The following is a 14118-nucleotide window of genomic DNA, read 5'->3' as shown; positions in this document are numbered from 1 at the left end:
TATTTAAGGGAAAAAGGGATATATATTTTTTGAAAAGTGGTATAAAAAGGAGCCCTCTATATGGGGTAATAAAGCCACCCAACTCAAAATTGTCCTGACAGAGTGGATATAAAACATATCTGGCTATGCTTCCAACATTAGAACAGGCAAGATAAAAACAAATTGCATTATGCCCAGCGTATAACAACTAGAACAGAATAAAGTGGTCACATTTATAAAAGAAGCAATTAATGGTGCTGTAAATACACACTACAGATTCTCAATACTCCAGCTAACTGACCCCACATCATTTGGTCAACAGAACGTCCATATAGAATTACTCCCTAAAAGAAAAGGAATAACAGGAAAAATATACAAACAGGTCTTAAGGTGTCATGACAGGTAAAAAAATAAATAAATGTATTTCTCAGCCATTGTAGGCTGTTTCATCCGACTGTCTTGTGGAAGTAACTTATGTTGACACCTCAGAGGAGAACCATATGCTTTGGGGGCAGTTAGCTGGAGTACAATGAATCTCCAGCACACATTTATAGCATCAGGAGATGCTTCTTTCTTGTGAGTGTGACCATAAAGCCACAGTGTAATGCACCATGTTTCACCACTTCTATTTATTTGCATTTATGGAAAAATAAAAATAATCATATTAAACATTATTAGAAGGAAATGTGCTTTGCTTTTGAAGGAAAGGGTGATGTTAAATCTGTCCTGTTAAATTATAAAGCATAAAACTTCATAACAAGAATTTCTATAGATAAATTAATTTTACTCAGAGCATATTGTGCTTGATCACAGCCAAGATGCACATTGGGGTGATAGGGTTGTTTGCTAGATAGTTAAAATGATCAAAATCAAACACTTTTTTAGTCTATTGTAATGCATAATATGCTATAAAGATTAAGATATGCCTACAACGTGTTTGATTGTTGGAGTTGATAAGTTTAGTATTGTTCGATTATAGGGACACTCAAGTCAAAATTAAAGTTTCATTATTCAGCTAGAGCACACAGTTTTAAACAACTTTCCAATTCACTTCCATTATCTATATGCACACTTTCTGAGGCACCAGCTTCTAGTGAGCATGTGCAAGAGTCACAAAATATACGTTAATGCAGTTTGTGATTGGCTGATGGTTGTCACATGATGCAGTGGGAGGGAAAATAGAACCAACTTTAAAATTTGTCAGAAAGAAAGCTACTACTCACTTCAAATTCTAAGTGTGATTGCATTGTCTTTTTAGTATGCATTTACTGGTTATGCTATTCTACTGTGTTTAGTGGTCCTTTAAAGTGAATGTCAAGTTTGATGAATCAGTGCCGGTTTTTAAAAACAGGGGCACTTTCATTCATCAAACTTTACATTTCACTCATTTTGTTTAAATACTTACCTTTTAATCTTGAAAGCCGCTCCAGCACTTCCCCCGCCCGTCGCAAGCCTCTTCATATGTCAAAAATGACGAATCCGGGTTCCTCCAATCACGGCGTTGCCTCAGGCAATGATTCCCCTGGAGGGGAAGCCGTGATTGGAGGATGCCGCATTCGTCATTGCTGACGTATGAAGTGACGAGCGGCAGGAGGGGGAATCGCTGGATCGGCTTTCAAGATTAAAAGGTAAGTATTTTAACAAAACAAGTGAAATGTAAAGTTTGATGAATGAAACTGCCCCTGTTTTTAATAGGGTTTTTAAAAACTGGGCACTGATTCATCAAACTTGACATTCACTTTAAGCTCAACAGTCATTTACCTATTCCCAAACAAATAAATAACACATTAGGGGCTCATGACTTGGAGTCTTTACTGCATCATTACTCCAGTGTATGTTTTCAAAAATGTTACTGTCACCTTCATCAAGTCAAGTAGGCCCAGAGAACAGCATAAAGGGATTTTTTAAAATGTCCTATGAAATATTTAGATATGATATTAGGTATATAGATAATTACTTTTTCAGGATATTTATACATAGATAGTATAGGATCTAACAAACATGGGATCTGGAGTTTTAATGTTTTGGGGGTAAACATAAAAAATAAATGATAAAAAAATTGCTATGTGTTTTTTTTTTTCTTCCCCTAACAGATTTTTTTTCCCTCCATTTGCTGGCCCCCTTTCATGTGACAGCCATTAGCCAATCACAGAATAGTATACGTATGCACTGTGAGCTTGTGCACATGCTTAGTAGGAGCTGGTACTTCAGAAAGTGTGCATATAAAAACACCGTAAAATTTAATAATGGAAGTAAATTAGAAAGTCTCTTAGAACTGCATGCTCTTTCTGAATCATAAAAGTTTAATTTTGACCTTAGTGTCCCTTTAAATATCATGATGAAAATATTTGTTGCTTGCTCCTGTGTTGCTGTTACTGTTTGTGTTTAACAATTCATTATCAGTTGTGGCTAAATGGTACCAAACTATGGCCTTGTCTGGGCCCTTGTTTAGTGTTGTTTTCTGAAGTCTGATTTTTGTTGTTGTTGTTGTTTTCTGTGCGTGTTTTCTGGTTTGCCTGAGCAAGTGTAATTGGTCCAACATTGTGTAGTTGGTAATGTGTGATGTAATCTGATAACTAACCTTCTTTGTGGCATTACAGGGCCAAGCAAGAGAGATCGTTTTTGTGGCAACTGATCCATAAGTTCTTGTCAGTGCTCAGATCCATTGCAGCCTCAGGTAGCACAATTATCTTAGGTGGTTTAAAGTTTTCACAAATTAATTTTCTATAGTTGAGATATCTCAAATGCATTTGATACTGCAAGTGTTTTAATTTTTTATTTTTTCTTTTTTTCTTTCTATAGGACCTGTTTCTATGGACAGGGTGCATTACTGTGAACGTTTCATTGAACTAATGATTGACCTTGAGGTACATGAGTGGAGGGAGTCTCTGCGTATTTTATTTTTCTGCAATATCCCTTTAAAAGTGTAGCCAATATTTTGTGAAACTCTTATTAAAGACAAGAAAATGCCTTTAATACATTTAGTGAACAGTTGCTCCAAAAGAAGAACTGTTTTTAATGTGATTATTTGTACTGTGATGCAGTGTGAAACTGTGGAATAGCGACTTTGCCAATATAAAGAGATTAAAAATAACATTAATAACCATTTTTTATTTAACATTTATTTTTTATGTAAAAACTATAGTAACCTTCTTGTAATTAAAGGGATGTTAAACAGTAAATACATGCTAGGCATAATGATGTATTCAAAGCAAAGATTAGCTTCAGAATAATGCTTTTTTACAATTATATTAGTTGTTTAAATATTGAAAATATAAGTGTAAAGGTTTAGTTTCTATAAAGTAATATGTGCCGCCATGTTTGAACTGATTTTCTATTTCTCTCTTTTTGTGCAAACAAAGCTGTGTGGAATTACTTTTATATAATCCTATTTTCCACAATGCCTTATTTGAACAGTCTCTCTTAATGCTTTTTTTAAAGCTGTTCCTATCTGGAAACAGATAAGGGGAAACTTGAGTTCAAACATGGCGTCACCCATTAATTTATAGAAACTAATATATAAATATTTTATATTACTATCTCATACGGTTTATTATCCTTTCAATAATTCTGGTCTATAACTAAATGATCTCGGTAATTGATGCCCTTTATGTTGTGACATAAAGGTGGACATATGCTAGCAATCTCAGCTGATGAAATCTTTACAGAGAAGTTGAATGAATTGAAAATGCAAGACTGTTATTGTTGGAAGTTGTATAGTTACTTCCTAATTTTCCCTGTCATCTCCATTACCTAAGTGTCTCTCTCTGTCTCTCCCTCCCTCTCTCTCTCTCTCTCTCTCTCTCTCTCTCTCTCCCTCCCTGTCTCTCTCTCCCTGTCTCTCGCTCCCTGTCTCTCGCTCCCTGTCTCTCTCTCCCTGTCTCTCTCTCCCTGTCTCTCTCTCCCTGTCTCTCTCTCCCTGTCTCTCTCTGTCTCTCCCTCTCCCTCTCCCTCTCTCTCTCTCTCTCTCTCCCTGTCTCTCTCTCCCTGTCTCTCTCTCCCTGTCTCTCTCTCCCTTTCTCTCTCTCCCTGTCTCTCTCTCCCTGTCTCTCTCTCCCTTTCTCTCTCTCCCTTTCTCTCTCTCCCTGTCTCTCTCTCCCTGTCTCTCTCTCCCTGTCTCTCTCTCCCTGTCTCTCCCTGTCTCTCTCTCCCTTTCTCTCTCTCCCTGTCTCTCTCTCCCTGTCTCTCTCTCCCTGTCTCTCTCTCCCTGTCTCTCTCTCCCTGTCTCTCTCTCCCTGTCTCTCTCTCCCTTTCTCTCTCTCCCTGTCTCTCTCTCTCTCCCTGTCTCTCTCTCTCCCTGTCTCTCTCTCCCTGTCTCTCTCTCCCTGTCTCTCTCTCCCTGTCTCTCTCTCCCTGTCTCTCTCTCCCTGTCTCTCGCTCCCTGTCTCTCTCTCCTTGTCTCTCTCTCCTTGTCTCTCCCTGTCTCTCGCTCCCTGTCTCTTCTTCCCCACCTCTATTTTCTTAGTCTTTTGTTGTCTGACTTCTACTCATCTCTTTATCTTCCTTATCTAATTTTCTCACAGGCCTTGCTTCCTACTCGCCGGTGGTTTAACACGGTACTAGATGACGCCCATCTTGTTGTCCATTGCTACCTGTCTAACCTTTGCAACCGAGAGCAGGAGGGACATCTCTTCTCTCAGGTGAGATGGGAGAGCAAATACTAAGCTCTGTCCAAAGCAACATTGGGTATAGAAAGTCATATTCTGATAGCAGATACTTCATTTTATCTTCATTATGGCATAGTCTCTTCTTTTAATACTCTATGGTTATCACTGCTTCTAGATCTTTCTACTGCGCTTCAAATGTGTGCTCTTTTGAATTATGCTTGTGTAATGCTCCCAGCTAATCCAGAGCCTGTATGACAATAATTCATTGGAGTGAGCATTTGGAGAGCCAGGTGAAAGTAGCGATGCTTTCAAAAGAAGAGCATTATCAGGAAGACAACAAAAGGTTATAAAGCTTAAAAGTGGTAATTCTCTTTGGAATCTATTCTATACATCAACCACTCTAATACTGACTCTAGTTGCCTTCCAACGTGAAATTATGATCTCTTGTTTTGTCCTATCTGAAACATGAAAGAACATTTTTGGGTTGTATGTCCCTTTAAACAACCTATGCCCTAACACTGAACCATGAGTCATTCCACTAGTAACTCCTGTCTCCTTGAAAGGCATTACTTAAAGACGCTGCCATTTACTTGTGTCTGCTTCAAGGCAATGCAGTTTATGAGCTAGTGTATGGCATGGGACAGTGGCAAATTTTGTGTTGAAGCTATATCTGCTAATGCAGCTGTGGACTATTAATTTGATCACATATTAAAAATTCCACTAGAGTAGTCTGATTTGATGTTGCTGTAGTGAATCCTATGTAACCTGAATCTTATCCAACAGCTCCTGGATATGTTAAAATTCTACACTGGATTTGAGATCAACGACCAGACAGGAAATGCTCTCACAGAAAATGAGATGACAACAATTCACTACGATCGCATTACCTCCTTGCAGGTGTGGACGTACTTTAGTTTTTTCTGCCTTAATTATAAGAATACTTCTCTTTGTTTTATAGTTTGTTAGTTATTTATTAATTTAGAAGAATTATGACCACAACTAACCTTAGATCAATCACATTTCAGCTCACCCTGCATTATGCTTTTCTTCATGTATTACATGATCATATGTTTTCAGTTATAATCCTTATGGCTGTGTATCACTAATTTAAATCTATCTTAGTCATGTTTTTTATGAGGCTATGCATTGCATTTTATTAGATATTAGGTGGGACTCTTCTAAAGCTGTATATTATGGAGTCTGGTCTCACAGTGTTTTGTGTCTGTCCTTTCAGAGAGCAGCTTTTGCACACTTCCCAGAGCTCTATAATTTTGCTCTCTCTAATGTAGCAGCTGTGGATACACGGGAATCCCTGGTGAAATTCTTTGGTCCTCTTAGGTAAGGTACTATCAGAACTTAAAGGGTCATTATACACTAGATTTTTCTTTGCATAAATGTTTTGTAGATGATCCATTTATATAGCCCATACATTTTTTTTTTTTTTAAATGTATAGTTTTGCCTTTTTTAAAATAACATTGCGCTGATTTTCAGACTTCTAACCAAGCCCCAAAGTTTTAGGAGAATACCGGTGTATACCTACTCCAGCTTGCTCCTGTTTGTGTAAAGAGTCTTTTCATATGCAGAGGAGGGGGGGGGGTCTGCTTTTTCCCACTTGTAGTGGGTGTTCCAGCGAACTATTTAACAGAGCTAAACTGGAAGCTTCTAAGTAAGTTTTTAAACGGTTTATTAATGGATTTTTAGATCAGTATCTCTGCATATTATTCTTTATAGTAGTGTCTATTACATGCAGTTATATGACAATTGGTGTATTCTGTCCCTTCAAGGCTAAATAGGGATCATTTCACTATTTCTCCTAGACTCTCCTCAGCAGTTTTGGTTGTGGGTACTGTTATATATTTTCTTAACAAAATATCCAGAATAGATTGACCTGTTCCAACTGGACTCTACTGTAGGCTGATACCTTATTACATTCTTTGCTTCTGTAACATCCCTTGAATGAACGGAATGAACTGCTACACATAGATCTCACAGCAAACTAAAATAAAACATTATAATTTTGTTGTAAGCCCAGACTAACTGAAGCACAGTACAAATCGGTAAGAAACAGAACAACCTCATTATCTCAGGCATGGCTTACAGCTAGAGTAACCTTACTTGGAAACTTATTACAGATCACTTACCTAACATTTCCCTCATCTAACTCTGCATTAACATCTTTCTCAATCTTGCAGTCCTCACCTCCTGTTTCTCAACCTCCTACCCTTCTAGATTGTAAGTTCCCACGGGAATAGGGCCCTCAATTCCTCCTGTATGTGTTTGTAAATTTTGTCCTGTCCCATACAAGTTTTATTTTATTTGTTTTATTTAAATGAATTGTATCCATGGACAGCGCTGCGGAATATGTTGGTGCTTCATAAATAAAGTATAATAATGTATATTGTAAATTAGTATAGAGTTTTATTTGAGAGAACATACTGGTTTGCGTATCGGCTGTTTCAGCTCATTTCTGCATTTCAGTTATGCAAACAATCTCGGGTGATATATTGTTATGAAAGTAAGGGTTTCACTGCACATATTGTCAGATGTCCGCATTGCATTCACATAATGTTTAATACTCTACCATAGTGTAAAAATAAATCATAACTTAGCAGAAATGTGTGTTTGTTGGAGGGGTCCAGAGATTTTTTGTAAACATTTTATAAAAGATGGGGGTTATGTTTGAACCCTAATCACAATATTTTTTATATTGTACAAAAAACTGGTCTAAATAATGTAAAAACAGCATTCAAAAGTTTTTTCTTCCCCTAACATTTTCTACTCGTTATGATGATAGTGCATACAATTATTTCTGTTTTTATCACTGTTTATCTTTGAAGTGCAAAATATTTGCAGTAATAATTAAAAAAACAAACAGGCTGTAATTATCACAGACTTGTGTTCTCTGTTATAAGGTAGGCAATTTGATATAATGTTCTGGGCTTAGTCTCAATAGTTTTTGTAGCATTATGTATAAGTAGTACAGATATGAAATTTAGTTTCTTTCTTGTGTTGCAGTCCCAACACGCTCCACCGGGTGGCATCTTACCTCTGCTTGCTGCCTGCACTTGCTGAGGGAGAAGAAACCACATATGACAAAGACATTCTTCTGGAGCTGCTGGTAGGTCCCGGGTACTATTTTTAGACAGTGAGCACTAATAACCACCCTCTTCTTGCTGCACGTTACTATGAGGGTTGCATTTAATTTGTACCAAGTTGGCAGATTTGTGCTTGTTCATACAGCTCTAGTGCCTCTTCATGCCAGGTCTGTAAATATGTCAGTTAGTAATTATTGCTTGATATAGATACAACAGCGGGAACTTGATGGTACAGTATATACAACCGGAGCCAAAGTATAAATGAATAAAATCTGTTTGCAACTTAGCATTAAAGATAAGCTAAGACCATGTCTAAACTGAAACTGGTTCTAATGCAGCATTGATATTGGGACAGAAAATGAATTCTTGCACACAGTGATACTAGAGTTACTGTACGGCTTACATCTTTTTTTGCATAATGTAAATATAAGTTGTGCAGTAACTGTATCTTGTCACCTTGCATAGGTGTCTCGCCATGAGAGGCGCATCTCTCAGATCCAACAACTGAACCAGATGCCATTATACCCCACAGAGAAGATTATATGGGATGAGAACATTGTGCCCACTGAATACTATTCTGGGGAAGGTGAGAACTTTTGTAAGGGGAAATTTGAGCTACAGTGCCATTAATATACCCGCCTACTGTGCTGTGATATTATTGTGCATTACACCTGCGCCTTTTTTAAGGGAGTAACTTTCTCTGTTTGAATTTTTTTTAAGAAATCTGCAAAAATGTTACAAATTCTTGTCTTGGCATAAAATGATTTAATACAATTCATATATATTTCCTAAACTACATCAGCCATTTAAATCTGCTGCAATGTTTTCCAATATGAACTGCAGAGTCTTTTACGATCACAAAGGTATTGACAGAATGACAAAACCACAGCCAAGGGACCCTTACATCCTTATCTGGAACCTAAATATGTACAACTCACAGTGGATATAAATACACAGCTCCTCTTTGAAACATTAGCATGCAAATTAATTTAAAGGGACACTGTAATGCAAATAAATGACATGCTCTAGTTTGTTAGAGTTTGTAATACAAAAGCGACATGCTCGAACGATTTAGAATTGTAATAGTTTAGAGGAGAGGAAGGGAAAGAGGTGACATAATAGAAACCTTCAAATATTTGAAGGGACTTAAAAAAGCTGAAAGCATTTTCCACAATTTTTTTTTTTTTATACCAAAACAAGGAGTTCCAATCTTAAGATAGAATGTAGCAAGTTCAGGAGAAATATGAGGAAACGTTATAGGTGGGGACTTAAAGGGGCAGTATAGTCGAAATTAAACTTTCATGATTCAGATAGGGCATGAAATTTTAAACAACTTTCCAATTGACTTTTATCATTAAATTTGCTCTGTTCCCTTGGTGGTATTTTTGAAAAGGTAAACCTAGGTAAGCTCAAACTGATTTCTTAATTGTTGAAAACCGCCTCTTAGCTCAGAGCATTTTGAAAGTTTTTCACAGGTAGACAATACTAGTTCATGTGTGTTATATAGATAACATTGTGCTCACTCCCGTGAAGTTATTTAGGAGTCTGTACTGATTGGCTAAACTGCATGTCTGTCAAAAGCACTGAGATAAGGGGGCAGTCTGCAGAGGCTTAGATACAAGGTAAAACATATATTAATATAACTGTGTTGGTTATGCAAAACTGGGGAATGGGTAATAAAGGGATTATCTTCCTTTTTAAACAATAACAATTCTGGTGTAGACTGTCCCTTTAATAGGTCATATCTATGTCACATTCCATGTTTCTATGTTTCAAGTTCAGCGTTAGGTATTATAGCTAGTGGTACATGCCATTTTAGCTAGTTTACTTGTTTTCTCTCCATTTCTCTCTTACATTTTATCGCCAGCTTTCCCCCTCTCTTTTTCTCTTCTCTCTCCTCATTTTTGTTCCCCTCTATCTCTCTCTCCTCTCACTTCCCCCCTTTCTTCTCATTTTTTTGTTCCCCCTCTCTCTCCTCTCACTCTTTGTTTCCCCTCTTTCTCCTTACGCTCTTTGTCTCTTTATTTCTCTTTTACTTTCTCCTATTTATTTAGATATTTAGCACTTCTCAGGGTTTCTTACTGTATTGTGTTATTTTGCTTCCTCTTGCTTGCTTCTCTGAATCTTTACAAATCTACGAGCTATTAATATGAACCTTAGAACATTTGTCCCCTCTAAACAATTTTTTTTCCCCCTATAATTTTTCTTTTCTATAAGTCTCTGTTTATTTGTTAGGAGGATGACTTCAGATGTTCTACCTGACCATTAAGATGTCTAGTTCTCAACTAGAAAGTAAAAAAGATTATGAGGAGCGCTCACACTGGCTAAAGACAAATTACTTTATTGTTACCCCACATAAATAATCATAGAATTTAAAAATAGAGTGCGCACTCTTTTACACAAATTGTATTGAGGAATAATTACATAAAATAATGCTGTGATTAAAAGTCCTAGGCAGAATCTTTTTGGGATACTTTAAAAACGAACACTGTTTGTTTTGGAATACATTGTTTCTAATTGAAAAACCGTTACAATTTGAATATAACGAACAACGATAATAGAGAAATCCTATTGGCCAATAGAGGATATAATTGTATCAAAGGAACTGTGTGGTATAAAGCCCAATCTCCCTATAAAGTTTTTTATGTCGCTTACAAAAAAGGGAGTATAGAGACTAATTTATTTTTAAGGTCGTTTTATATTAATAGAATATTTTAATCACAGCATTATTTTATGTAATTATTCCTCAATACAATTTGTGTAAAAGAGTGCGCACTATGATTATTTATGTGGGGTAACAATAAAGTCATTTGTCTTTAGCCAGTGTGAGCGCTCCTCATAATCTTTTTTACTTTCTAGTTGGTGCAGTTTGTATGAGGAGTCTGACAATCTTTTAACCTATTAAACGTTTCCTATATAATTGATAAGATGTCTAGTTCTGTCAGTAAATTCTATCGTTCTCTATTGCTTTCTATATTAGGATGCCTAGCTTTGCCAAAGCTGAATTTGCAGTTTCTCACCCTCCATGATTACCTCCTTCGAAACTTCAATCTCTTTCGTCTGGAGTCTACTTATGAAATCCGTCAGGACATAGAGGATGTGGTGTGCCGCATGAAGCCCTGGTAAGCAATGAAGTTTAGTCAGTTATTGTTTATAGAGCTTTGAATCACTGTTTCAGTCACACTAGCATGTTTACAAGTATATGAAAGTAAAAATAAAGCTTTTCAATTTACTTTTATTATCAAATGTACTTAGTTCTCTTGGTATCCTTGGTTGAAAAGCACACCTATCTAATCTTAGGAGCAACTAGGCTTGCTGGTGACGAGTGGCTGCACACACATGCTTCTTATCATTTGCTCACTAAATGTGTTCAGTTAGCTCCCAGCAATGCATTACTACTTGTAAGATGACTTATTAAAACCATTTGAGCTTTAAAACACAGAACATTTTATAATAGCATTATTACTTACATATGTGCACTAGAACATTTTCTTCTTCTACTTTTTATTTTACTTTAATATATATATATATATATACAAAACACAGGAGTGGACCGCACTCACAGACTGGACTGGGTACACATCCTAAGCCACAGCAAACTCCACAGGACTGAACACTGACAGACAGCTGCAAAGTTCCCAGCAACCCAGGCAGTTAACCCCAGAGCAGCCTGGGTGACAGGCCCGCAGGGAAGCATTACAAACATTATCAACACAACAAACAGAAAACCTGGCACTCGCCAGCAGATTCACAGTAATGTTTAAAAGCAAAACTGGGGGAAGTCCGTTAAATTTGGCGCCAAAGGATCAAGCCCAGGACCACGACAAGGTCTCCCCCTTCCTAGGACCCTAAACCAGCAACCACACAATGCATACTTCCAAACAAATCAACTGGGAACCTCCCAGGGTGACACATGCTTTTGTAACCTCACCTATGTAAATACAAAACACAGGAATGGACCGCACTCACAGACTGGACTGGGTACACATTCTAAGCAACAGCAAACTCCACAGTCCTGAACACTGACAGACAGCTGCAAAGTTCCCAGCAACCCATGCAGTTACCCCAGAGCAGCCTATGTTTGTAATGCTTCCCCGAGTGCCTGTCACCCAGGCTGCTCTGGGGTTAACTTGCCTGAGTTGCTGGGAACTTTGCAGCTGTCTGTCAGTGTTCAGGGCTGTGGAGTTTGCTGTGGCTTAGGATGTGTACCCAGTCCAGTCTGTGAGTGCGGTCCATTTCTGTGTTTTGTATTTACATAGGGGAGGTTACAAAAGCCTGTGTCACCCTGGGAGGTTCCTAGTTGGTTTGTTTGGAAGTATGCATTGTGTGGTTGCTGGTTTAGGGTCCCAGGAAGGGGGGGACCTTGTCGTGGTTCTGGGCTTGATCCTTTGGCGCCAAATGTAACTGACTTCCCCCAGTTTTGCTTTTAAACATTACTGTGAATCTGCTGGCGAGTGCCGGGTTTTCTGTGTGTTATATACAGTGTATATATATATATATATATATATATATATATATATATATATATATATATATAATGTGTGATACTCGAAAAATTAGAATATCGTGCAAAAGTTCCTTTATTTCACTAATGCAACTTAAAAGCTGAAACTAATATATGAGATAGACTCATGACATGCAAAGCAAGATAGTTCAAGCCGTGATTTGTCATAATTGTGATGATTATGGCTTACAGCTCATGAAAACCCCAAATCCACAATCTCAGAAAATTAGAATATTACATGCAATCAATAAAACACGGATTGTACATAGAACAATATCGGACCTCTGAAAAGTATAAGCATGCATACTGTATGTACTCAGTACTTGGTTTGGGCCCCTTTTGCAGCAATTACTGCCTCAATGCGGTGTGGCATGGAAGCTATCAGCCTGTGGCACTGCTCAGGTGTTATGGAAAACCAAGATGCGGCCTTCAGATCTTCTGCATTGTTCGGTCTCATGTCTCTCATCTTTCTCTTGGCAATGCCCCATAGATTCTCTATGGGGTTCAGGTCAGGCGAGATTGCTGGCCAATCAAGCACAGTAATCCCACGGTCATTGAACCCGGTTTTGGTGCTTTTGGTAGTGTGGGCAGGTGCCAAGTCCTGCTGGAAAATGAAGTCAGCATCCCCATACAGCTCGTCTGCGGAAGGAAGCATGAAGTGCTCCAAAATCTCCTGGTAGACGGCTGCGTTGACCCTGGACTTAATGAAGCACAGTGGACCAACACCAGCAGATGACATGGCTCCCCAAATCAACACAGACTGTGGAAACTTCACACTGTACTTTAAGCATCTCTCAGTGTGTGCCTCTCCATTCTTCCTCCATACTCTGGGTCCTTGGTTTCCAAATGAGATGCAAAATTTGCTCTCATCAGAAAGAGGACTTTGAACCACTGAGCAACAGACCAGGTATGTTTTTCTTTAGCCCAGGTAAGATGCTTCTGACGTTGTTTGTTGTTCAGGAGTGGCTTGACAAGAGGAATACGACATTTGAAGCCCATGTCCAGGATCTGTCTGTGTGTGGTGGCTCTTGATGCACTGACTCCATACTCAGTCCACTCCTTGTGAAAGTCCCCAACACTTTTGAATGGCCTTTTCCTGACAATCCTCTCCAGGCTGCGGTCATCCCTGCTGCTTGTGCACCTTTTTCTTCCACACTTTTTCCTTCCACATAACTTTCTATTAATGTGCTTTGGGAACACCCAACTTCTTTTGCAATTACCTTTTGAGGCTTTCCCTCCTTATGTAGGGTGTCAATGATGGTTTTCTGCACAACTTTCAGGTCAGCAGTCTTTCCCATGAACCAGACTGAGAGACCTTTGCAGGTGTTATGGCTTAATTAGCTGATTAGAGTGGGACACTTTGAGCCTAGAATATTGCACCTTTTCACAATATTCTAATTTTCTGAGATTGTGGATTTGGGGTTTTCATGAGCTGTAAGCCATAATCATCACAATTATGACAAATCACGGCTTGAACTATCTTGCTTTGCATGTAATGAGTCTATCTTATATATTAGTTTCACCTTTTAAATTGCATTAGTGAAATAAATGAACTTTTGCACAATATTCTAATTTTTCGAGTTTCACCTGTATATGTATGCGTATATATATATATGTGTGTGCATGTGTATATATATATATATATATATATATATATGTTTTAAGTGTATGTGTAGATTAATGGTACACATGCAAGTAAATAAGAATGAAAAGCAATGTTAAATATTTTGTTGAAACATTGAACTTGCTGAGTTTATAATGGAGTTTATTTTTTGTTTTATTTCATAGAATTTTGAAATGTGATCATTATCTTTGGTTGGAAAAAAAATGTCACCCAAAGTTTAAAGGGACATTAAACTGCTGCGCACAGCTACAGTAGCATGGTTAACACTCACCATGATATTGTTTCCCCCCCCCCCCTCATATTATCAT

The 14118-nt window shown here is 37.8% G+C and overlaps 1 protein-coding gene across 1 annotated transcript in view; it reads left to right on the top strand.

The window, feature by feature from the left end:
• Positions 1 to 14118, top strand: part of AQR (aquarius intron-binding spliceosomal factor) — a 264323-nt gene that overhangs the window by 27645 nt on the left and 222560 nt on the right. The window contains exons 9-16 of the mRNA XM_053697946.1: positions 2580 to 2656; positions 2782 to 2846; positions 4503 to 4619; positions 5370 to 5483; positions 5821 to 5924; positions 7603 to 7705; positions 8148 to 8268; positions 10663 to 10804. Of these exons, the coding sequence (XP_053553921.1) occupies positions 2580 to 2656; positions 2782 to 2846; positions 4503 to 4619; positions 5370 to 5483; positions 5821 to 5924; positions 7603 to 7705; positions 8148 to 8268; positions 10663 to 10804 (843 nt within the window). The remainder of the gene's footprint in view (positions 1 to 2579; positions 2657 to 2781; positions 2847 to 4502; positions 4620 to 5369; positions 5484 to 5820; positions 5925 to 7602; positions 7706 to 8147; positions 8269 to 10662; positions 10805 to 14118) is intronic.

Source organism: Bombina bombina, chromosome 1 (genome assembly GCF_027579735.1).
Source record: "Bombina bombina isolate aBomBom1 chromosome 1, aBomBom1.pri, whole genome shotgun sequence".
NCBI lineage: Eukaryota > Metazoa > Chordata > Amphibia > Anura > Bombinatoridae > Bombina > Bombina bombina.
This window is presented reverse-complemented; position numbering and strand designations above follow the sequence as displayed.